The sequence below is a fragment of the Bombina bombina genome, chromosome 9 (assembly GCF_027579735.1).
Source record: "Bombina bombina isolate aBomBom1 chromosome 9, aBomBom1.pri, whole genome shotgun sequence".
NCBI classification, from domain to species: Eukaryota; Metazoa; Chordata; class Amphibia; order Anura; family Bombinatoridae; genus Bombina; species Bombina bombina.
Window position 1 is genome coordinate 189,839,980 of NC_069507.1, and position 26,864 is coordinate 189,866,843.

General features: G+C 37.1%; 1 protein-coding gene across 2 annotated transcripts in view; it reads right to left on the reverse strand.

Moving 5' to 3' along the window:
• The window catches only part of ENTPD7 (ectonucleoside triphosphate diphosphohydrolase 7), a 78,838-nt gene extending 71,234 nt beyond the window's left edge, over positions 1–7,604 (reverse strand). For both annotated transcript variants that reach the window (XM_053692540.1, XM_053692539.1), the window contains exons 1-3: positions 7,551–7,604; positions 2,950–3,052; positions 1,263–1,445 (exon numbers count right to left, since the gene is read on the reverse strand). In XM_053692540.1, coding sequence (XP_053548515.1) covers positions 1,263–1,445; positions 2,950–2,957 — 191 coding nt within the window. In that variant the 5' untranslated portion in view covers positions 2,958–3,052; positions 7,551–7,604. The remainder of the gene's footprint in view (positions 1–1,262; positions 1,446–2,949; positions 3,053–7,550) is intronic.
• Positions 7,605–26,864: the final 19,260 nt, after the last annotated feature.

The window sequence follows — 26,864 nt, forward strand, 5'->3', positions numbered from 1 at the left end:
AGCTTGTATCATGTCAGCAATTAGCAAACAGAGTCATTACCAGATGGTACAAGTACCTTTGCTCTCTAAGGAAGTGCTGTGTTTAGAATGCTGGTGCACGGTGCATACTTAAATACAATTTTGAAACAGCTATAGCTTTTATTAGATGCACTTTTGCTAATACATTTATATTACAAAGATACTTCTATTCAAAACTGAAATGCACCCATGTGGATTCCAATTTTGTCTGGAACATCCCTTTAAAATTGTGTGCTTCATCTGAATCATGACAGAAAAATTACAGAGATATTGGCAAATTAATAATGCAAAAGTTTTTAATTTTTTTTATTTTATACAACTAAAAATGTTATGGGGAATTGCATTTTAAAGGGACATGAAACCCGACATTTTTCTTTCATGATTTAGGTAGAACATACAATTTTAAACAACTTTCCAGTTTACTTCTAGTATCAAATTTGCTTCATTCTCTTGGCATCATTTGTTGAAGGAGCAGCAATGCGCTACTGGTTTCTAACTGAACACATAGGTGAGCCAATGACGACCGATATATATGCAGCCCCCAATCAGCAGCTAGAACCTAGGTTCTTTGCTGCTCCTGAGCAACAAGAGAAGGAAGCAAATTAAATAATAGAAGTAAATTGGAACGTTGTTTAAAATTGTATGCTCTGTCTAAATCATGAATGTCTAATGATGACTTCAGTGTCCCTTTATATGTAATGCAAGTACCATTGGATACATGAGTCAGGGTATATAATGACATTAATTCCTGGTGACATAGAAATATAGACACATAAAACAGACTAAACAAACACAAAAGGGTAAACTAGTTATATAACAATTTCAGATGTTTGCACCTACTTTCTTCTAACTAAAATCTACATAGATGTATTGTTATTTCCCAAAAAGAATTAAAAAATGTTTTTAAATTGCTTGTGGTCTTTTTTTTACTTTTCTGCAAATTCATCATATTCCTAGCATTACTCAGATATTACTTTTGTAAAGTACACGTCACAATCTAAAATTTGTACTTTAAGAATCATTACAGTATAATTGACAAATACATAGTAAAAACAATAAGCTAACAATTACTTTGAATTTCAAATGAACAGTTTGACAATTTTGAAATTTCTTCCATTTCGTTGCCCCTTGTAGCATAGATTTTAACTGCAGTTAAGAACCATACACCCAATAAATCTGCCTGTATTTCCTTTGAGTTTAATTTTACCTTTTCTTGTCCATGCATGATTTTAGATTATACTAACCTCCTGAATTGCTGATTCTGAAATGCTCCAGAGGTCCAAAGCCTGGGGTATAAAATCCCCACAACAATCAGTACAAGGACAAATAGAAGAATCACCAAAACATTCATTCGATGGCGAGAACAATTGATCACAGATGGCCAAATGACGTGCCATGATGTATGACACAAACAGGAAAACCAATTTCTGTTAAAAAGCAATAAAAGAATATCAGTATAATTACTAGACAGTACTATGCAAAGAACCTATATTTTATAACTTGTCTAAAAAATGATTTCTTTGTTTTAAGGGGACATGAATATGGCAAACAAAAAACAGTGAATTATAGTAGCATGCGTAAAGGTTCTAGTGTTATTTTTTAAGGCCAATTATAGTGAAAAATTACAAGCTCTAATGTGTGCGACTGCTGCTGACAACTACTCGAGACATTGTAGTACTGTGGGCCATACCAAATCAAGTTTTAGAATAAGCAAATCAATATAATTTACAAAAACTAAGCAACCTTGCAGTGTATTATTAGTTGGATTCGCAGTGATGAAAAAGTTAAAACATTACTTCCAAATCCTTTTAAGATCTGATTATATTAACAGCTTTTAAAACTCACTGTGTTTCTGGTAGTTTGTTGTGTGATGCAATCTAGGAACATGTATTACACACTGATAGCACAACACCTATGTGTATTTAGATACTAGTAAGAATAAGATCATAGATAGTCAATGAGCAAGGGGTATTTTAGGCAATTCATTCATATCTTATTGCACTAGAATTAAATTTCACTTCCTGAATTGAGGATGATACATCAAAACAATCCTATTTCATTTATGTTAAAGGCACTCAAATAATATCCACAATTGTAGGAGTCTGGATTTTTAAGCAACTGCAAAAATCATCTTTCATCTAAAATGTCCCTAGCATGGTGAACAGATCATCAACCTTGTTAATTTTAGGACATTTTAGGACACGTATATTTTCATGACTAATTTTAACAAACAAAAAATGATCCTCAGAATGTACCAGATGTTGGTTTACATCGTCAGATGGGTCAGCTTCAAAATAAATTGTTTTGAACTAGCCACAATACAAGGGACATAAAAAGGACACAAAGAAAATGCTGTAATGTGTTAGTATTTTATTATTGCTCTATTGCTTTCATATAACTACAGTTTAACCGTATAAAAAGGTTTAACACATAGTTAAATTCAGCTCCACGGGAGCAATGCACTGCATGGACCTACATGAACAGCTACAAGTACTGAATTGCTCCTCCTAAGCCTACCTAGGTAGGCTTTCCTCAAAAAGGTTTCTAAGAGAACAAAGTAAATTTGAAAATAGAAATTGAAAAGTTTCTCAATGTTGCATGATCTGAACTATGACATTTTATTTTTACTTGTATGTCCTTTTAACCTGTAAGCTTCCAAAGATTACCTGCCACACACTGTCGTTCGTACAAGCTGTTGCCGTTGCTCTTGCAGACATGGGGGGGGGGGGTGGGGGTTATACCTTAATTTTATAATGATGTTATGTAATCTAATTTACTTAGTTTGAACTGGTGGCCAATTTCCAATATGAAACCAATATTAAGGAAGTAATTATGAAAATGTTTTCTTTTCTAATGAATGTGCAATAAAAACTACTCTAAATTATATAAAATGTCAACTTCAGCTACCAACATAATAATAAAAAATATTACCTGTCCATAGGCAAATTTCTTTGCTGAGCCTCTGTTTCACATGTCACCTTTTGCTTAATCTGCCCCAGGAAAGCGAAGTCATAATGTCAAGCACTGCCTTCTCCTACGTAAAGGAACAGATTCAGATATTACACCTGTCACAGTAGGCCTAATCTTGCAATTCTTTTTTCCATGTAATACCTAATACTGACTGCCAGTTATGTAGATTATTAACTACAGAGATTAACTGTATTTATTGCTTAGCTGACCTATTGACTACAGTGAATAAGCACATCATCACATCCTTTTTCTTATATATAGGCATAGCATATATCAATGATTAAGTACTGCATTGCAAATGAATGAGATGTTTTAAAAGCAAGTAATACTGACGTTGTTAGTAACATTTACAAACGCAGGCGATGATAGTGGGAGCTCCACAGTCATATAGAGGAAGCCACTCTCCTTTTTGGACGCACTGATCTGTGTTGGAGTCCGTTTACATTGAAGCTCTTACGGGAGTTCTATGAGGAAAAGACTCAAAGCTGGGACCTTACATATTCTTTGTTTTTAGTGTCTACAACGTACACTTCATTGCTCACCAAACGATTGGAATCTAGACTCTACCCCTTTCAGGTCACTAAGATCGGGGTAGGTTAATTCTCTATGTCCACTAAGAGGCGGCTGATTATTTTACTGGATCTTTGCCTCAACTATACCCAGATGTGTTACTGTTTTATATATAGCCGTATTAACCCTCCGTAATACCAATATTGAACATTTAAACATCTGGTTATGATATTGCCATATTAAGATGTATTTAAATGTACTAAGTCTGTAAATAGATTAGCAAAGTTCTTACATAACTACATCTTTATCCAAATTGTGTAATTTTAGACAACTATGTCCAAACTGATAACCCCAGTTACACTTCATTAGTAGGCTATAGTTGTCTATAGTTTTATATTGTTAGATTTATGAACGCGATTCCGACTTTTGAGCCTTTCCTTAGACAAATATGAGTTGCTACCCTGATGGCTTAAAAGGGACATGAAACCCAAAATTGTTCTTTCGGGATTCAGATAAAGAACCACTTTCTAATTTACTTCTATTATCTAATTTGTTTCATTCTCTTGGTATCATTTGTTGAAGGAGCAGCAATGCACTACTGGTTTCTAACTGAACACATGGATGAGCCAACGACAATCAGTTTATATATGCAGCCACCAATCAGCAGCTAGAATCTAGGTTCTCTGCTGTTTATGAGCTTGCCTAGATAAACCTTTCAGCAAATGATAACAAGAGAAGGAAGCAAATTAAATAATATAAGTAAATGGGAAAGTTGTTTAAAATGGTATTCTCTATCTGAATCATGAAAGAAAATTTTGGGGTTTCATGTCCCTTTAAGTTTGTACTTATTTGCTACTTGCAAATGACGTTCTTTATATTTTTGCATATTCAGTATGTTTTACTTATCTACCGATGCTTAGTTTATGTTATGTAATGGCTGGGAAAGTTGGATAAATACTGTAACAAGGCTAGCTCCCTATTAGGTGTGAGACTGCAGATATATATGGGCTGACATGCTCAACTTGACTTTCTTTCAAGATTTAGATAGAGAATACAATTTTAAGCAATTTTCCAATTTACTTCTATTATTTAATTTGCTTCATTCTCTTGTTATTCTTTGCTGAAAGGTTTATCTAGTTAAGCTCAGGAGCAGCAAAGAACCTAGGTTCTAGCTTTTGATTGGTGGCTGCATATATACTGATTGTCTCACCCATGTGTTCAGTTAGAAACCAGTAGTGCATTGCTGCTCCTTCAACAAATGATACCAAAAGAATGAAAGAGATTAGATAATAGAAGTAAATTAGAAAGTTGTTAAAATGTTATTCTCTATCTGAATAATGAAAGAACAAAATTGGGTTTCATTTCTCTTTAACTCCAAAAACCTTTATATTTATTATTTCTGTGTCTTTGAAACCAGCATCCATAGCCACTGTTTAGCATGAGCCTCTTATACAGACTTATACATGACAGATTTTTCTCTCCTACCTGTCATAACACATTTGGCAGATCATTACAGATATTAAGTTTAACGTACCTCCTTCCTAGTTTAAACCGGAAAAACAAAAACAGGGAATATACTTTGGTTTAATGCAGATCAGATAACTGGCTTCCTTATTATTTCACACTTGGTTGGCAAATCTTAATTACTTAGATTAGCCCATGCACATACAGATAGGTTGACTTTTTATATACACCTGAGCAAGATATCCTAACTCAAAAGCACTCTCTGTCAGCGGCCGAGAGAGTTTCACTGCTTTCATGTACTGTATCATATATAGGAAGATATAAATTATGCATTGTGTGCTCTTATTTTGTATAGAAGTATAACGTGCTTAACCTAACAGATTATAACATATACCTAGAGAAAAAGTACAAATATTCCTGTGAGTTACTTCTGCTAATCCCTTCTGATATTCTCTCCAACACCACTTGTAGTCATTCAGATCCACTAGGCCCATGTCTTGTCTCTATGAGTCTCATACTGGTAGAGGCATCTGGTCAGTGATTTGGCCCCTTCATATTTTATATATGTATACTTGCTACCGTGGCTTGTTTAGCTGAGTTAGACATTTTAGACTGATAATACGCAGCATTCAAATTTACAGCAGATACGCTCTCACATAGCTCATTTTTTAACCTTTGACACTTGAATATTAGAATGAATTAAGCAAAATGGAACACAAAATAAATAGAGGTTAGTCGTTTGAGATCCAAGAGCGGTCTCCTTTGTCATAAATAATCTCCTGTAATTTTGCAATATACTAAGGGGGTCCAAAAGTGGCCCTAGGTGTCTTATGGGAGGTTTATAAATCAGTAGGCATACGATTCGTATTTTATATTTTGGGATCTATACTTAGAAACGTCTCTTGTTCATCTGTAAAAATGCTTTATTTGTTGCGTGTATATTAATATTTTTCTATGTCATGTCAATAAAGCGAATATAGCAATAAAGTGAGTCACACTAATTTTTTTTTGTTTCCCAGAGCATATAAAAGTTATCTCTATTATTATAATTATCGGTTATTTGTAGAGCGCCAACAGATTCCGCAGCGGCAGCGCTATAAACAAATGCGGAGTACAACAAAACAATTATAGGGATCACATGGGTAGAGGGCCCTGCCAAGAGTCGCACTGTTGTAGTCAGCTCTTAAGAAGGTGATCTACAAACAGCTGGACTCTTAGGCTTACATGCTAAGGGGGTTCAGGGGATAGCAATGGAGGAGAGGAACTGGTATAAAGAAAGGTTAGTGTAGGTTGTATGCATCCCTGAACAGTAGAGTCTTTAGGGAGCACTTGAAGCTTGTAAAACTACACTATACTATAGTCTAATTAAGTGTGCAATAGCATAATGTCTAAAAAAAAACAATGTACACACTTTAATTAAAAAATACTTTATTGCTAAAAAATGCTAAGCATCATTCATCTGAGCCTTCAGAGAGTCATAATCTTTTGCTGGGGTGGGGGGTGCATATATAGGTGTGCATATATGTGTATTTATATGTATGTGTATATATGTTAGAAAATGGTGCCGATAAACTTGCAAAACACAGGGTTGCCACAAACCTTTAACTTGTAAAAAGAGCAATAGCTGCAAAGTGCAATAAAACGAGGTACGCCTGTATTAAGGAATCACTTAATAGCATGCATTTCTGTTCCTGCAGCATCCAATCAGCCCCCGCTTGAGCTTTTATAAAACAATACAATAGGCCTATATAGCCAGTCATCCACCCTATTGTTCTCTGAGGGATTGCTGTCTTGGGAAAGCACATGAGCAGCGTTATAGAGTATATTGGTGCAGGCATTGCAGACTCTGATTGGCTGCAGTATAAACAGCTTTTTTCTGTTTTTATGTGGTAGAAGTGGGGACTGGTTGACATATATTATGGTATGGATGTCACAAAAAAGTTGAAAACCTCTATTTTTAATTCAGTCATAGAACCACTTCTGATGTTTATACAGGGTGCAAAAAAAAAAGAAGCTATAAATTAACTATAGCCCCCACACAAAAAAATGTGAACTCACTGCCCCACAGCTGTTTTCTTGTTCTACACAGCACTAACCATAGGCAGAAAGAATCTATATGAGGCAATTTACCAAGCATACCCTACACATAACTGAATATTATACACAGATTCACAGAAGAACACAATCTCTGTAGGCTTTCAGGTGTACAGAATTTGACAGGACAGAGCAGACCAGTAAACATTTGTAAAGGTAATAGGGGCCAGTCTAACATGGATAGTGCATCTAATTGGTTAAAGGGCCATGTGTTAGGTCTCATATGGGTATAACCCTGACAGGTGCAGTAGGTAATGGTGTTTAATTAGGAACCAACCTTCCTCTTCCGCACGATCACCAGCTGATCCATTCCTATTGTATATTTGTGTAAGCAGCTAGGAACTATATGTCTGGGATACCCACTTAGCAGTATTATAAATCTAATTACACAGGAAGTTGCCCTATTTCCCACAGATCCCATCCCACTTGTAATCTACACATGGGAATAGCCCACAGTGGCATGAGCGCAGCATACACAGGTTGGCACATCTCACCTGCAGCCATAAGCACCAATCGCCGAAGAATTCCACCACCACAATGGCACTAGCCGGTTCCTGGTGTCACGTCATCACTTTCTTCCTTCAACAACTTTATTGATTCAGGAACAAAAATACAGGATAGTTTGATGCTTACACGAGAATGATCCTGTCAGAGCTCCTTGTGCATTATATAAAGCACGGTTCCATTAGCGGCTTGTATACAATAGCATAAACGGAGAGAGGCTATAAGTAGTAACATGTGTGTGGTGAAAATGTTAAACTCATTGGGTTGAACTTAGATATTGTTTCTAAAATCCATGAATTGCACAATCTCTATTTGTTTTTCATTTTTAAAATGTATTACAGTAACTAGGGACCATGTGTGGGTAAAAATGCAAAATCAACTGCGTTAAGCCACTTTTTTCATGCAAATATATATATATATATATATATATATATATATATATATATATATATATATATATATATATATATATATATATATATATATATACATATATATATATATATATATCAGGTAGCCCTCAGTTTACGCCGGGGTTAGGTTCCAGAAGGAATGGTTGTAAATCGAAACCGTTGTAAATTGAAACCCAGTTTATAATGTAAGTCAATGGGAAGTGAGGGAGATAGGTTCCAGGCCCCTCTCAAAATTGTCATAAGTAACACCTAATACATTATTTTAAAAGCTTTGAAATGAAGACTTTAAATGCTAGACAGCATTATAAACCTAATAAAATAATCACACAACACAGAATATATAATTAAACTACTTTAATTGAACAAAAACATTTGCTAAACAGCATTATAAACCTAATAAAATAATCACACAACAGAGACTTGACTTGCATTTTTCTGCAAACAGTTTTTTCTATGCATTTCAATCTGGACTGAGTTATAGACAGGAAGATCTTGTTCCTTTGAAATCTGCTCGATAGCGCAGGTCTGGTTAAACTGATTAATTTCAGCTTGCTTGGCTTTGCTGCAACACAAGCGGACAGCTCCATCTACTGGTTATTTTAATAAATGCACTGCTTCTCAATGCTTTTCAATAGCAGTCACATGACTGGGAAAAAAGGTTGTTATTCTGAAACGGTGTAAATTGAACCGTTGTAAAACTAGGGCCACCTGTATATCCCATCTTTCATGTGCATGATAGAAATTTCATTGAGTTTAGTACCATCTGCAAAGGAGTTTAAGGTTCATTTCCATTATAGAGATGGAAGAGGTAGATTTACTCATTTGTCTAAAAATTATGTGCCAATCTGACTCCGAGATTGTGTCATTCATTTCCCTTCCCATTTGGCCACATATGTTGGGAGACTATCTGCTTGGAGTGTAATTAATAATTTGTAATTTCGGGATAGTATCCCTGTGTGTGGGTGTGGTAATCAGCATAAAATCTCCAAGGGGGTAAGTGGACGACAGATGTTTGATCTGTTTGGATGGGATGATATATAATAGGATATCTGGTTATATTTGAACCAATTGCTGAATTGGGGTCCAGATATCTCTATTTGAGGAATAGAGGGTTAAACTGGCACTACGATAGTGAAAAAGGGTAAGAGAAAGAGCCCTGTAATGGATTCTGCTGCTGCCCCCTAAATAATAATATGAGAATAGACTATGATAAAGATACAGACAGGGGCTTAGGTAGCACTCATTCTTACCACTAGGTAGATAACGTTAACATTTATACTTTAATCGTAACATATTTTAAAAAACAGGGATATAAAGCCCTGACCATAAAGAATCACACAAAAAAATCATCAAAAAAGAAGAAACTGTGAGTCACTCCCTTGTTTCCTGGCCAATAACGGGATCCGTCGGCTTCAGGTGACAGGAGTGACTACCACGGTACTAAAATTAAACAAACGCTTTTCGGCCGTTACCCGGCCTTTCTCAATGTTAGCTTGACAGTGAATAATGAACAAGCCGAGGCTGAGCAGTTTACTGCCTTTTAAACTCACAACCTATTCTGACCAATCTTCATTCCGTATGATTGCCACTCCCCTTGGGAATCCAATGGGAGGGTTCGTAATAATCATTTTTCTCTCTTAGTTATTTTGATTGGATTTCTGTGGTAGTGAGAGAAAGACAGCTTCTCTGTAATTGGGTAGATTACGATGTAACTGTATGGTCATTAATTTATGCTGTATTGATACATTATATTTGATTATTTGATTATACGTCTGAAGTACACAATGCAGCTATAATTAGTTGCAATAAATTAGCATAGAGTGTCATAACAAAGCTATGTTATTGTGTACCGTTCTAACATAGTACGTGTAAATTACATCTTCTTTCTGTATCAGAATTCCTGATATTATGGTTATATATAACATATGCTTATAATAACTACGAATAAGTCTGCGATGATTGTAACTTATGGTGTCATGATATTTCATGTAGTTACGTAAATATTCTTTCTAAGAACTTTAACTTGGCAAAGTAATGCCAAGTATTTTTCCACAAAACTAGATGACTAAAACAACCTGTATTTCCATATTGAATCCATTACGAATTAGACAGTAGTATTGACATGTTACATGAATATTGATAGATATCATTCTAGTGAGTTGTATATTCAAAGTATAACGTCAAAATAATAATCTTCCATTGACCAATGCTAATGTATATGTGATGACTAAAAGGTCCTGTAATTACATACAGCGAACTCATTGCACATATTATCGCATCAATAATTCTGTAACTGGAGGGAATAAGAGTTAAAAATCTCCCTTCAAGTATTTAGACATACTTAGTTTGACGAGTCAGGTTGAATTTATAACCATACAAAGAAACATTAGGTGTAATCATATACTGTAATAAATAGTAATATCACTCTCAAAATAACATGAGACTACATTGTCACTTCGTTAGGAATTATTATAAATAACATCTACAGATAAGTATGACAAAATATGTTATCTCTGTCACATAATTATGTTAACTTCAGTAGCACGAGTACTGAACCTTACACCTCTAACATATAAAGGGTAAAGAGTCTCATCCGTATGTGTACTATTAATGGTAGCTAGTTTATAAGTCATCTCTAAGGAAAAATAACATAAAGATGTAAAATAGAAAGTAATATTTCACTGAATCGATTTTTCAATCTACTATCACTTGTATCATCAAATAATATGTGATCACCAAAGTAATAATGAGGACACTAATATATAATATTATGCTGAAATGATACAATTACTCTATATGTATACCCACTAGTTATTGAACTTGTTCATGCCATGTGGCATGACACAGTCCAGATTAAAGACCCATTTAGTTTCCATTCTTAAAAGTCTTTGTTCAGTTTCTCCTCCCCTTATTCCTGGCTTCAATTTTTCTAACCCCCAACATTTCATAGCATTGGTGTTCCCATTATGGACTTGTAGAAAGTGTTTAGCCACGCTAGTAATTAGTTTTTTATTTTCTACATTTTTATAGACTGTCCTGATGTTACTCAAGTGTTCAGTCATACGTTTGCCCAGGCTTCTTGTGGTGATACCCACATAAAAGAGGTCACAGTTGCGGGATATGCAATATATGACTGGTACTTTTACAGTTGATGTGCTCTTTAATGGTCCACGTATTTCTGAATCTGTCTACCACGATTTGTTTTTTAACCATGTGCTGGCAGACTTTGTAGTTTCCACAAGCAATAGAACCTTTATAAATTGGAGGTTTCTTAGTGTTCCTGTCAAAGTGACTTCTTATTAGTGTATCGCTAATATTGTTAGCTCTTTTAAAAGTGAATAAAGGTCTATCTGTGAGTAATGGTTGGAGTTGATCATCTGTTTTCAGGACATGCCATTGCTTATTAAGGATGTTAGTGATTCGATCACTTTCCGATGAATATGTAGATATAAATCTAAGCGGGGTACTATTTTCCTTGGTCTTAGGGGTAAGTAACTCATTTCTATTTTTGTGTAAAGCTCTATTATAGATTTTCTGGGCCATTCCATACGAAAAATATGTCATCTATATATCTTGACCAGTGGTGTATATGCTTAGTGAAGTACTTAAGACTTTCATGGAACACCACTGTTTCTTCCCACCAGCCAAGATATATATTTGCGTATGTAGGGACACAAGATGTGCCCATGGCCGTACCACATACCTGCTGGTAAAACCTGTCATCGAGAACAAAGAAATTGTGTGTAAGGACAAATTCCAGCATTTTTACCAAAAATTCTTTCGTTTCATTTGTCATAATAGTTTCTTTGGCTAAGAAATAGGAAATTGCCTTACAACCCCATTGTGTCTGTATACTTGTGTAGAGAGACTCCACATCACAGGTCACAAGGAGAGATTCTGTATTAAAGGGACACTCAAGTCAAAATTAAGCTTCATGATTCAGATACAGCATGCAATTTTAAACAACTTTCCAATTTACTTCCATTAACAAAATGTTCACAGTCTTTTTATATTTACACTTTTTGAGTCACCAGCTCCTACTGAGCATGTGCAAGAGTTCACAGCATATACGTATATGCATTTGTGATTGGCTGATGGCTGTCACATGATACAGGGGGAGTGGAAATAGACATAACTTTGCAATTTATTTTAAAAAATCTACTACTCATTTGAAGTTCAGACTAAGTGCTATTGCATTGTCTTCTTATCAAGCATTTGTTGATTATGCAAATCTACTGTGTTGACTGGTCCTTTAATGTCGATTTCATTGATTTTGTCAAGTATATGCATAGTGTCCCTTGTGTGGGATGGGAGGGATTCAACTAATCCACATATTTGCTAGCCTTCTCTGTTAGGGAGCCAATGCCGGATACAATTGGTCCCCTTGTGGTTTTTAATATATTTTTGTGTATTTTTGGCAGCAGGCAGAATGTAGCTATCCTAGGTTGTTTTACTTCTAAAAAGTTAAATTCTTTTTGGTCAATTATTCCTCTAGCGAGAGCTGAGCTAATGAGTTTACTGTAACTGTTTAAAAACATTTCAGTTGGATTACATAGGAGATTCTTGTAGTTTTGAGGATTACTTAGTTGGCGTTTGGCTTCTTCTTGGTACATAGTATTTGGCCAGATTACAATGTTACCTCCCTTATCGCTTCTTTTTATTTGAACATCTGTCATTTGTTGTAATTGTTTTAAAGCGATATTTTCTAACTTAGATAGGTTCTCCCCAGTTTTATTTACAGTAGCTGTGATAGATAAAATGTCATGACATACCAAATTTAGGAAGGTTAAAGGGATATGAAACCCAAAATTTTTCTTTCATGATTCAGATAGAGCAGGAAATTTTATTTACCCCTATTAACAATTTTTCTCCGTTCTCTTGGTATGCTTTGTTGAATGAGCAGCAATGCACTTCTGGTTGCTGACTGAACACATGCGTGAGCCAATGACAATCGGTATATATATGCATCCACCAATCAGCAACTAGAACCTAGATTCTTTGCTGCTCCTGATCTTTCATAGATAAACCTTTCAGCAAAGGATAACAAGAGAAGAAAGCAAATTAAATAATAGAAGTTAATTAGAAAGTTGTTTAAAATTGTATTCTCTATCAGAATCATGAGAGAAAATTTTTGGGTTTCATGTCCTTTTAATGCGTTTTAAGATGTACTATTAGGAGATATAAATCTGGACTTTGTTTTGAGAATTTTACGCCAATTATTATCTTATTTTTCTACTATTTATTCACACGTTTCTTCTAGCAAAGAAATTAAGTCATTTATTTCTGCCATATCGGCGGTATCTAGTTATTCTTTATCAGCATACAAATAAATGAGTGTCTTTAATAACCTCAAACTTATTAAAATTCAGTGTGGGTATGAACGTTAGGCCTTTTTTAAGGACTGATATTTGATGTGGTGTGAGAACTTTATCTGAAAGGTTAATGATGTTAAGTTCTGTCGATTCTAGTTCTTTTTGTATTGGGACTTCTGATTGAAGCGGACCTGCCTCCTGGTTCTGGATTTGTTTACCCCTTCCCCTTCTGGTTCTCTGCCTAAAGGGACACCTGTACTGTTGTTTGTTTTATGGGGTTTTATTCTATTCCTAAGAATTGTTTTGGGTCTCGTATCTGCATCTGAATAGTCTGCATCTGTACTGTCTCCTTCTCTATCAGACATGTCTGATTCTAAGTTAGCAGTTTTGTTATGACCCCAATAAGCATATGTTATATATAAGCATTTGTTATATATAGCCGTAATATCAGGAATTCTGATCCAGAAAGAAGACGTAATTTACACGTACTATGTTAGAACGGTACACAAAAACATAGCTTTGTTATGACACTCTATGCTAATTTATTGCAACTAATTATAGCTGCATTTTATACTTCAGACGTATAATCAAATACAATGTATCAATACAGCATACATTAATTAGTGAAATGCTACTTTGACCATACAGTTGCATCGTAATCTACCCAATTACAGAGAAGCTGTTTTTTTTCTCACTACCACAGAAATCCAATCAAAATAACTAAGACAGACAAATGATTATTCCGAACCCTCCCATTGGATCCCCAGGGGGAGTGGCAATCATACGGAATGAAGATTGGTCAGAATAGGTTGTAAGTGAGTTTAAAAGGCAGTAAACTGCTCAACCTCGGCTTATTCATTATTCACTATTAAGCTAACATTGAGAAAGGCCGGGTAACGGACAAAATGCGTTTGTTTAATTTTAGTACCGTGGTAGTCACTCCTGTCACCTGAAGCCGACGGTTCCTGTTATCGGCCAGGAAACGGGAGTGACTCACGGTTTCTTTTTTTTTGCACAGTTGTGGGGTGTGATTCTTTATTTTTAGGGCTTTATATCCCTGTTTTTTAAAATATGTTACGATTAAAGTATAAATGTTAACGTTATCTACCTAGTGGTAAGAATGAGTGCTACCTAAGCCCCTGTCTGTATCTTTATCATAGTCTGTCCTGATATCTCTACAATCTCTGCTTTTGGTTTTAGTTTGCTATCTTGAGGGATTGTGTAGCATAATTTAATCCTGTGTATTGTGGGTTCGCCAGAGTCTATGATTATAGAGGTTAACAGGAATGAGTGGTTATCTTATAGGGGTGTTAGCGTAGAAAAAAGGAGTAGATAGTGTTTAGAAAGTTTGTAGTTTTCTATTCCAAGACTTAATCGTTTCTAGTGGGAGGAGGGGTAGTGTTGGATATAATTTGTTTCTGTTAGTCGGGAGCCAGCATAGTCCTAATTGTTTACATTAGGTTATTTTGTGTTCTATGAGTACCCATTCCTTGTGGGGGGACCTGCTTGCACCAGTCTTTTATTCTCGTCAGTAATGTAGCTGTTCTGTAGAAGGTCAGGTTCGGTACTCCTAAACCTCCCTTATCTTTAGGGAGATACAATGTGTATGTGGCTATGCACGGCCTTTTATTTTGCCAGATAAAGGAGTTGGTGAGTTTTTGCAGTTGGTAAAGAGTGTTATTAGGGAGGGGTATTGGCATTGTTTGCAGAAGATAGAGGATTATAGGTAGGATCATCATTTTGAATGCATTTATTCTGCCAATCCACAAGATGGGTTTATGGCTCCAAGCTTGTAAGGTAGATGTTATATGTGATTTAAGGGGCTCGTAATTAAGGTAGACTAATTTATCAATGTGTGGAGACAGGTATATACCCCAGTATTTTATGGCTGTGGGCTGGTAACGGAACTGGGCTGATGTGAGAATATAAATGTCTGCTGTTGATAAAGCGATTCCTATGAATTCTGATTTGGTTACATTTATTTTGAAGTTGGAGTATTCTCCATATTGCTGAAGGAGTTGCATCAAAGCTGGTATAGATTCTCGTATATTTGTAAGGGTGAGGAATACATCATCTGCATATAGTGAGGTCTTACATTCTAAGGAACTAATTTTAACTCCTCTAATTTTAGGGTCATTCCGAATACGGTGTGCTAATATCTCTATTGCTAATACAAACAATATAGGGGATAAGGGGCATCCCTGCCTTGTCTCGTTGTTTATATAGAAGGGAGTGGAAATCTTGTTATTTAATTTAATATTAGCAGAGGGTTTGTTATATAGGGCAAATATTTTATGTATAAATTTTGTGTCAAATCTGAATTTTCCTTCAAGAAAGGACCAGTTCAACCGATCAAATGCTTTTTCGGCATCCATTGAGAGGAATACCGATGGAATTTGGTGTTTTGTGATATAATCTGATATATTTACAATTTTTATGGTATTATCTCTCGCCTCTCTAAATGGAGTGAATCCCGCTTGATTAACATGTATTAAAATCGGAAGTATTTTGTTTATCCTGGAAGCGAGTATTTTTGCGTAAATTTTTATGTCAACATTCAAAAGGGAGATTGGTCTGAACGCCGATGGAGTAGTGGCTGGTTTCCCTGGTTTGGGTAAAACTACAACATGTGCTTCCAGCATGTGGGGAGGGAATGAGCCCCCTTGAAATACATAGAAGAAAAAACAAAGAGCGCATCCGGATTCAAGTGTGTTTATTCAACATAGATACAACTGACACACAAATAGGATAACACTTACAAGATTCCAAGTATAAAAGGCAGATAAAAAAGATGTACAATTCGATGCTGACCGGACCAATAGCCACAAGCCCTCCAAGTGGTAGCTGGACCCCCACAGCAAACGACTTATTACAGGTACATTCAAAATTTCACCTATGCGGTGTGTATTTCAACCTCAACGCGTTTCCCCCGTTTAACGAACGTGCTTTCTCAAGAGGACAGGTACCCTTGAAATACATCCTTAAAAACTCTACTTAAGTTATGGGAGAGTGTGTCCGAAAAGATGAGATAATATTTGGCTGTGAAGCCGTCTGGGCCGGGGCTTTTGTTTTGGTTGAATGATTTAATTGTGTTAGTTATTTCTTGGGGATTAATTGGGGCATTCAGTGTTGGGAGGGCACAGTCTCTGAGGTATATTTCTATATGTTGGGGTTCGTGATGCAGGGCTGTTGATAGATGCAGGTTGTATAATTTGTATAATAGTTAAGAAATGCTTGGAGAATATCTGGTGTAGTTTTTAGTGTTGGTTTTACAGGTGTCTGTAGTTCATATATATGGGATCTGAGTCTTTTCTTTTTAAGGGCCCTGGCCAGTAATTTCCCTGCTCTGTTACTTTCGAAATGGAACATACTGTTTGTTTTGCGTTTAAGGGCTTGGTATTCTATTTGAAGAAAGTCATCTAATGTTTTCCTTGCCTCTGTCAATTGTTCTAGGATACTTTGGTCTGAGGGGGAGCGTTTATGTAAGTAATCTAGTTCAGAGAATTTGGTCGCTAAATAGTGGTACCTTGCCCGTTGGGTTCATCGAAATTGAGCTTGCAATTAAATAAATTTGCCTCGTAAAAAGGCATTTGTGTGCTTCCCAGATGGCAAAGTTGTTGTCTGTGGAAGGGTTGTTGATTTGAACATATTTAGTGATCATGTTGGTGAGTTTTTGTACTTTGTGTGTTAGTCAAGAGGGTGTTGTCTAGTTTCCAAAGGTATGGGCCTTGTGGTTCCTCGGACCATGTAAATTGTAATTTCACCCCACTGTGGTCTGACCAGGCGGTTGGGTGAAATTTCACAACTCATTATGTTGGATAGGCCTGTCTGATTTGTAAATATGTAGTCAATTCTACTATAAGTCTTTTTAGGGTGGGAAAAGAAAGTGTAATCCCTATTGTTCCGGTGGATGAATCTCCAAGTGTCATATATTCTATTGTTCTTCAGGTTTCTCCATAGGAGTGTTGCAGTCTTGGTGTTATGTCTGAGATGGGGATTGGTGCTGTCTAATGTGGCTTAAATGGGGAGGTTAAAGTCACCTCCTAGGTATACAGGGCCTTTCGACATATCTATAAGACGATTAAACATAGTATTGAAAAACATTTTTTGAGTCGTATTTGGGGCATATATATTAATTAGTGTGATAGGTCTTCCGTATAGAAGTCTGACTATGCCTATAAATCTGCCTTCTGTATCTGTGGATTTTTGAAGGAGAGTGAAGGGGTAGAATTTTTAATCAATATGCTAACACCTCCTTTCTTGGTTGGGCCAGAACTGTGGAAGTGTTGAGTATATGTGGGGCCTAGATATTTGGGTTCTTTATGCCGCCTGAAGTGTGTCTCCTGAAGGATTAGTATATCAATATGGCGTTTTACTATGTCTGAGAGAGCTTTGGTGCAATTACATGGGGAGTTCAGCCCTTTAGCATTTTGTGTCAGTAGTAACAAGGAACATTGAGATTTACCTTGTGTATTTGTCATGGGAAGTTATTTTTAGCATCAGTATTGACTTTGAATGATGGCAATATATAGTAGTATGTTAGGTTCAGGGAGTTCTGGCATAACAGGAGCGTATATAAAACTGTAGTACAGTTTTGCATCTATAATCACATATGGATACACATAACAATAAATAACATTTGTAAATTGCTGATAACGAAAATAAAAACAGTAACAACAACAACAAAAACATACACATTTCTCTCGGCCTAAAATAAGGCATAAAGAGAGACATACAAATGGGGTCTGCATTATGCAAGGGTCAAATTGAATATATTTAATGTAACAGTAGTGAGGTCTAAAACCTTACTACTTCGCTTCCCTTTGTTTAATTAAAGGATACGGGTTAAATTTTAAGTCCATTGATATGGTTGGATGTATATGGGCCTGAAATTAGGGTGATAACAGGCTTTCGGGCCCACAAAGAAAGTCAGTTTTATGAATTGGTACCTGAGTGCTCCAGAGGAGCTCAAATTGTCCATACAGTTCTTGACCCATTACAGGTGAGTGAAGTCCTGGAAGATTTTTCTTCATACTGGGTCGGATTCTGAAGTGGGTGAGTAGCGTTGAGTGATTGGGAGGGTAGCTTTCACGCCAGATCTCGTTGATGACCTCCCTTTCTTAGTTGTGCTGATGTGCCATTTATCTTGAAGGTTGTATGATCTCTAAGTCTTACCCAGTGCTTGGGTTGTAGAAGCATCAGTCTCACCTGGTGGGTCTATTCCTAGTTCATCGCAGAATGATGTGAAGTCTTCCGGTGTTCTGCATATTAACCATTTATTTCTATAATGACCATGAGCTGTGTAGGAAATCCCCAGTGATAGGGGATTCTTTTGGATCTCAGCAAGGTAGTTAAAGAGGCAAAGTCCTTTCTGCGTTGCAGGATCCGAGATTAGAGGTCTCATGAATTTGATAGGTTGATTTGAAGGCCCTGAATTTGATAGGTTGATTTTTTTTCTTGATTGTGAAAGGATCATTTCTTTTTCTTGAAATACCTTGAATCTTATTATTATATCTCGGAGAGGTGCAGTGTCAGGCGGTTTCGGCCGCAGGGCTCTATGTGCCTTTACCCAGAGGATGTTGTCTGTATATGACAATTCTTTCATGTTTGTAAATAGAGCTAGGAGGTACTCTGGTAAGTCTCGGGGTAGAATAGACTTGGGGATCTCTCTGATTTTTAAGTTCTTCCTCCTTACAATATTCTCTAGGTCGTCTATTTTTTCCATTAATGTATCGATGAGTTCTTGTTGATTTGCTAGTTTTTCATCAATGTTCTGGATATCCTCCCGAACTTCTTTGTTGTTTTCGTCCAGCATCTCTACTCTGAATCCCATTTGTAGACAATTCTTGTTTAATGTCCACCAGTTCTTCTCTGAGACAAGTTTTAAAGAGATCTGTGATATCTTGTTTGGAAGCGAGATTTGTTAGTAGTGGAGTTGGGATCTGTGTGTCGCTCTCATTCAGGTGTAACTCCTGGGAGTCTTGTAGGAGTTATCTGTCCAATCTTTTCTTTATTGGTATTAGTTGGTGAAGATGTAGGGGGTTCCGTGCTGGAGAAATAGGAAGGCACGGTATTTGTTTTCCCTGCAGAGGATTTGACCATTTTGTCTTGTTTAGGTAGCCTCCTAGTTGCTATTTTGGCTAGATGTATATTAATAAGATTCACTGCTTATTTATCTGCTGAAAGAGCTGTACTGCGGTTTTAGCTGTTTAAGTAGATTGTTCAGCACTTTGTATATATTTGAGAAAAAAGTATCTGTGATAGTGTAAAGTCTGATGAAACTTTAGATTCTGTGTTGAGACTTTATACGTCAATTGTTAGTATATCTTTGCTTATTGCAGCTACATTAACTTTGATGTAAAGGCTTGCCTTATTTGCCTGCTATTGTGTGCCAATAGCAGTATTAGGGGGTTGTTTCATAGAGGGATGTGCCTTTATGTATCTTATATTGTTGCCCTTTATTGAGTGAGCAATTTATGAGGGAGTTCGTCTAGTTCATAAGTGGGTATGGAAGCTCTATTCACCGCTCCTCTGTGTTGCAGTAACTTTAAGGGTCAGGCCTGTTAGAGATCCCTTCTAGCTTACTGTGTGGATCAGTCCTATTCGTAGTGTGCGGTAAATTATATGGTAGGTAATGGTATGCTTCTCTTCCGGCTTTTGAGAGGGTGTATGGTACTGTATGTCTTACCAGTTCCTTATTTAGACGTTCCGGTGTTGGAGCTCTCCTCACTACGTAGGCAAGATGGTGCCTATTTTCTATGTGGAGATGTATTTTAGAAGATTGGCTGCGTAATATGGAGCTGCGGTACCAAGCAATCTCTTGCAGGCGTTCAGTAAGATGTGGGTTGTCTAATCTTAAAAGGCATCCCGTGGCTGTCAAGCTGTTTTTTCTCTGGGAAGAGTAGTTTTAGTTGACCCTGTTAGCAGAGCTCCAGAGTTACACTGCCATCTTGGCCGCTGCTGGCTCCGCCCCCTAGTTTACTCCCTCAGTCGTTAGCATATTATAACTGGTTTATTTCTTAAGAAAAACAAAATAGTTTAAAAAAATAGTGAATGATGTGGGATTTTTTTTCCCATTTTTTTACTACTGTTCCAGCCAGGAGGGGTTTTCAGTGACATAAAAATATAGAATACATACTGTGCACATACTGCGCAATAATGTATTTAAAACATTTTATGTTTATTGCCCCTTTAACACAATGGCAACTAGAAGGGAACTTGTTTAGTAAACACTTGTTAAGTACAAACCTATAAGAAACAAGTTAGGCATGAATAAGAGCCTATTATTTTAGAGGAGGAATCTTTTTGTGACAATACATGCACTGATATTAAAGGGACATTATACCCATTTTCTAAATAATTCGAAAGAGATGCAGCATAACTGTAAAAAAGCTGACATGGAAATATTACCTGAATAACTCTATGTACCTTAAAGGGACATGAAACCCCAATTTTTTCTTTCGTGATTTAGAAAGAGCATGTCATTTTAAACAACTTTCTAATTTACTTCTATTATCTCATTTGCTTCATTCTCTTGATATCACTTGCTGAAAAGCATATCTAGATATGCTCAGTAGCTGCTGATTGGTTGCTGCACATAGAGGCCTTGTGTGATTGGCTCACACATGTGCATTGCTATTTCTTCAACAAAGGATATCTAAAGAACTGAGCAAATTAGATAATAGAAGTAAATTGGAAAGTTGTTTAAAATTACATGCCCTATCTGAATCATGAAAGTTTAATTTTGACTAGACTGCCCTTTAAATGTTCTTTAGGTCAATAGCAAGTGCTCTATAAACAGTTTTCCTTCAGCTTCATGTTGAAAACAAAAATAGGCATTCAGTTTCATCAGTGCTGATGTTACACTTTGCTTTCCATGATCCCATGAGATTTCACTGACACCTTGCAAGATTTCTTAATAAACTTACTTAAACTGAGGAGGGAAATAACATGACTATTCTGCACATGCCAGATGCACGCTCCCTTGCAAGTCCTGGGACTAGTATCCTGATTGGCTCCTTAAAGTTTCTTTATAATGTAATGTGGCTAATGAGGACTTTTTGAGTAAAATATCTTCCTTTTTTACATAGAGATAATCAGGTGATATTTTCTAGTCAGCATTTTACTGCAATGCTGCATCATTTTCAAGTGCTTCAACATTTAGGTATCATGGCCCTTTAAGTTATGGCTGGGCTTTGTTAAAACTTGAACGCTTTAGATGCAAGTATTTGTTGAGATGCCTCTTGAGTGCTGTTTATCTAATCTACTTTGCATTGACCACTTATAGACAGATATTAAAGAGCTCTTGCACATATCAAGCAACCACTGTGTATTCTGTATGTGTAAGGTTTCTAAATTCCATAGAATACAATGGGGGCAGAGGAATACAACAATTTTAAAGGGATAGAAAGGTCAAAACTGAAATGTGCATGGCTGCCTTTACATTTTAAATAGAAGCATTTTTTTTACAATATAGTTCCATTAGCAACAATGCTTCTATTAAAAGTTATTAATGTTTTAGCGGTATATGCACATATGCTACTTGTGACTAGAGGATGAGGATTCAAACACCATACCTGCTCAGAGAGCTAGTGGTGGTGTAAATTGTATCAGTCATGCAAGGCACCCTTGACTCTCTGAGAAGGTGTGGTATTTGATCACTGGTTAACGGGCCATTACAGCATATGTGCGTATGCCATTAACAAAACTGTAATAACTGTTACTAGAAGCATTTTTGCTAATGGATGTATATAGCAAAAATGTTTTTTTTTTTAAATTTAAATGCACCCATGCACATCACATTTTCATTTTGACCTTTCCCTTTGCATTTCATGAAAAATAAAATAAATAATGAAAGTGCACTGATTTTATTCCCCTCCCTGTGCATTATTAAAACCGTTTATAGGGAATCACATTTAAGCCAAAAAATGAAAGTTTGGTACACATGATATTTTCCAGTTCTATAGAGCACTAGATAGTAGGAAAAAATGTAGAGAGGGGTGTAGTTTAAATATAACTTCACTAAAGATTGACAACAGAAACATCACTAAAAAATAGATTTATTTACCTTATTTATTGATTGCAAACATACATAAGAATTACTCCAAAATACGTAATAAAAACCACATAAATGTGGGGGCGGAGCCTATAGCTGTTGCGGCAGGATGTGTTTTTGGAGAGTTCTTGGATTGTAATAGAATCTAAAAGGCTATTCACCACATATAACTCAATATTCTTTATTGTTGCAAGTTGTCCAGACTGCTGAGACTCAGGAGAAATCTGAGGGTTCACACTATAAAACCGGACCTGCCTATGTTCTTTAGCTTAACTGTACAGATTCGGGCCACCAGGCTTACACTGAGTGCTTGATTCTTAGTGCCGTTGGGGCTGCCCGCATTTTTAACCCCCCCCCCCCCGGAGTTTCTGACTCTGGGTTAACAAACCAGATATTTAACGCTTGTTATACACCTGCCTAGTGGGACAACGGAAGAATTCCAGTGCACCCTTCAGCAGATCCTGCTGGACTTTGAGCAAAAGTTTTGCGCTATACTAGATGAGGCTTTTCAACCCCAGCACGCCCCTTGCTATGGTAAGGAAGAGAGCGTCTACTACATACCTCCAATGATGGATGCTGAAATTTGCCCTGTCTTGATCATGGACCAGAGGACCTCTGACCTGGTGCCGCAACCTGTTTTCTCTGAGCTGCAGGATATTGCAGTTGAGCGTCATCCGACTTTACCAGCATTCGTGATGTCTGGCCTTTTGGACAGTACCCAACACCTCAAGAAAGCCCAACAGCTGGGGTGGTCGAATGTACTGACGCAGCAGCGAGCAAAAATCCGGAGACTTGATCCACAACAATACCTGTCACCACTTCTGCAAGCCGACAGCTCCGGTGCAGTCACACTACTGGCCAGGCTTACGAAGTCACCCAGCCCGCCACACTCTGCCTATCTAATTGTTACTGGAGAAATTAGCAGTCAAGCGGACAATGACTATGGGAGATTTACCTCAACTCCTTTCAGGGCTATAGATCTTCAGCATGGAGGCCGTATTGTATCCACCCCAGCCAGAACCCGAGGAGAGGAGTTGGTCAAATGTACTTAGGAACATTAACAGCTTGTTTTGCAGACAACGCCATAATTCATCACCCTACTACTGTTCTAGCACATAGCGGGTCCTAAATAATGTGGACGCCTAATAACAATAACACTATGCTTTTTTTTTTTCCAATATGATGCCTCTGCTCCCTATAATAGAAAGCACGTTATGTGAGGTTTTCTCTAACACAAATATGTTTATTTCAAAGTAGTTGGCTCAGTGAACTTCTAGCATTTAAGCATATAAAAATACGTGAGCACTCTACTTCTAGTTTGAGACTATACTTTATGCATGGTCTACATATATTATGTTTTATTCATTGTTTGGGCCTAATAGGTATGCACGATACCCTTGTTCCTTAGACTTGGAACTGTGTCTCCCTTTTTGCACATGGATTATAGATATAAATCAGGATGTATATATAAATGTAGGGGTATGTTTCTGTCTGTGTGTGTGAGTGGATGTCTACATATACAGTTATATATGGGGTGGTATGTATTTATAGATATTTGTCTTTCTGGTAATCAGGAGGATTATAGCATAACTAGCAGAGATGTTTAGTATGTATAAGCAAATATAAATATATCTAAAACGATTACTGGGATAGGACATTAGTTAGTTAGAGTCTAGGCTCCCAGTACATATCTCTAGTGATTTCTAGTTGGCATATTTCCCTTCCTGATATAACTAAGAAATATGTTGCTCTTGACCAATCAGTCCTAGCCTCCTTGAGTGGTAGACACAGAAACCCAAACTTTAATTGTAGATACCATGGAACTATATAGTAGGGGCATACAGTATATCATATATTTAGATTACAGTATTTTCCTTTATACCTCTCCATCAGGGTAACCATTTGAGGACCAAGAGCCTTCCTGTTTGTTCTAGGGGTCCAAGAGTGGCCCTGTTTGTTTTTGTTTTTTTGTTTCCCCACCAAAACCCCCCATTAAGTTAAAATATACAATTAGGGAGGTCCAAGAGCGGCTTCCACAGAACAATAGGGAGGATCATTTATCTTTCATAATTTATTGTTCAAGGGGAGATTCATATTATTTTATATTAGAAAATTGAGGTTTTATTTATCTGGTTGCAATTAGATGTTTAGGTAGTACAGTACTGATAATGTAACTTTGACATAGGCTAGATAAGTATGCTGCTTTATTGACCTGTGACATACCAGCATTACCTGTATATTTATGTACACATTGAAACTGTCTATTGCACCCTTCCTGTTATGTTTCTGTCGAATGCCTCAATAAAAATAATAATATAAAAAAAAACACATAAATGAATTAGAGTTGGTCGTTCCACATCGAGAATTAGTAGGGGCCATCATTCTTACTAAGAAAGCATTTCCTTGTACCACTATGTTAGAATCAAATTTCAAACTCCTGCAGAAATAGCATCTTACCCCTCTTCGGCTATCCAAAATATTTCCGGTGTGCTCAGCACAGAGTTGGAGACAGTGTGGAGAGATAGGATCTGACCTACATGTATGGTGGTTTTGCAGAAAAATGTCCATTATGCCAGGGGGCCTTTTTGCTTTGCAATTCTTTCAGATTACAATTACTGGTAACGCCGGCTAGCACTCTCATACATGTCAGGGGTGAAAGACTGCCTAAATCTCAGATAATAGTTGTCATTTCTATTTACAGATATGGCCAAAAGTGTTGGTACCCTTGCATTTTAGCAGAAAAAAAAGCCAGACTAGGGTTTGCATGTTGACAAGCCACAGTCCTTTTGGGAGAATATCCTTTGGACAGATAAAACAAAAGTAGAGCTTTTTGGCAAATGACAACTTCATGTTTACAGAAGAAAAGAATAAGCTTTCAAAGAAAAGAACACCATCCCTACCATGAAACATGGAGAAGGCTCATTGATGTTTTGGGGTTGCTCTGCTGCCACTTGCACTGGGTGCCTATAAAGTGCAAGTGGTCTTCTATGAGTCCAGATCTGAATCCCATCAAACATGTGGAAAGAACTAAAACTCACAGTTCGGAGAAGGCACCCATCAAACCTGAGAGAAATAAAGCAGTTTGTTCAAGAAGATTGGGCCAAAATCCCAGTTGAAAAGTGTAGAAAACTTATTCAGAGCTACAGAAAGATCTTAATTGCAGTTATTGTCTCCAAAGGCTGTGCTACAAAATATTAGGTTAGGAGTACTAATATTTTTTCTGTACCATTCTCATTTGTTTTACTGTTTAAAGTAATATGTGAAATCATAAATCAATGTTCTATTACATTTGAAATAAAGAATGGTGGATACCAAATAATTTTGTCAATTTGTACTTAGTTCAGAGAAAAAGTGAAAGGGTACCAATACTTTTGGCCACATCTATATGCAGCCACTAAGATTTGTGCTGCCAGGGGGAAAGACCGGAAGGGGCGTAGTCACGAACTGGTAATTCGTGTTACAACTCTTGTGGGATAGAGTCAAGCCCTACTACTACTAAGCTACTATCCAGCAAGCATATCCTTGGGGCCGTCTATTTTTGCGGCCATCGGATGCCCAAGCTTAAGGCTAGAGCAGCTTGTGAGTAGCACTCCATAACCATTCTAGGAGCAGCTGCAATACCGGTCACCAAACAGGAGATTGAAGTCCCTTTGTCCCAGGCCTACCTGATTAATATCGGCACCACTGGAACACCAGTGCATCACAGGGCGGCATCAACTGAAGCTTTAAGAAAGTTGATGACAGACTGACCTATCGATAGACTGCACCTGCACCTAGAGGATACCTAGAATGTAATGCCTCTCAGCAATTGGCGGGTCTGGATCGACACTCTCATGTGGAAACGTGATCACCTCTAGATCCAGAGTAGATAGGATGATCCATAAGCTCCAGGAACAAGTCGACTGCCGACACCACACAAAACCCTCGTAGCTCCTTGACTCGACGAGCAAAGCTGGGGAGGTGATTCCCAATACCCAGAATATCAGAAGCGGTCCTAGAGGCTGGAACGGTGTACGAGGAACTGGGTGACAACATACTGTTGGACACCGGGAACAACCAGAACAGTAGACGTCACTGAAACTGCCAAGTGGGAACACCAGGCCTATGCATAACGCATGATTGACTGTAGCTAAATGTTGCTGAGAGGCGACTTGTAAGTACATGGGTAGAACTACCTAGCTCTTTCTGACTGTGCATCACACAACGCTATACTCGGTGACCAAGCCGAGAATGCATCAGTCTTACCCCCAAGCATTAGATTACAAGTCAAAATATTGGAGGTCTGATTACTACCCGAGGTAAAAATGTACTAGGCCGCTCTGAGCGACCGGTACCCTGCTCCTATCTAACCCTACATGGTGAACTTTTTGAAGTTCCAGCCCCAGTTCCAGAAGTTATTCCAAGGTCCCCAGGTGGGGGAATGACTGAACTTGATCTGCATTAAGGAACATCAAATGCATACCCATTGTACTGGATTAAGGTACTTTCAAAGAAACTGGCTATTGTTATAAATTCCTATGGCAG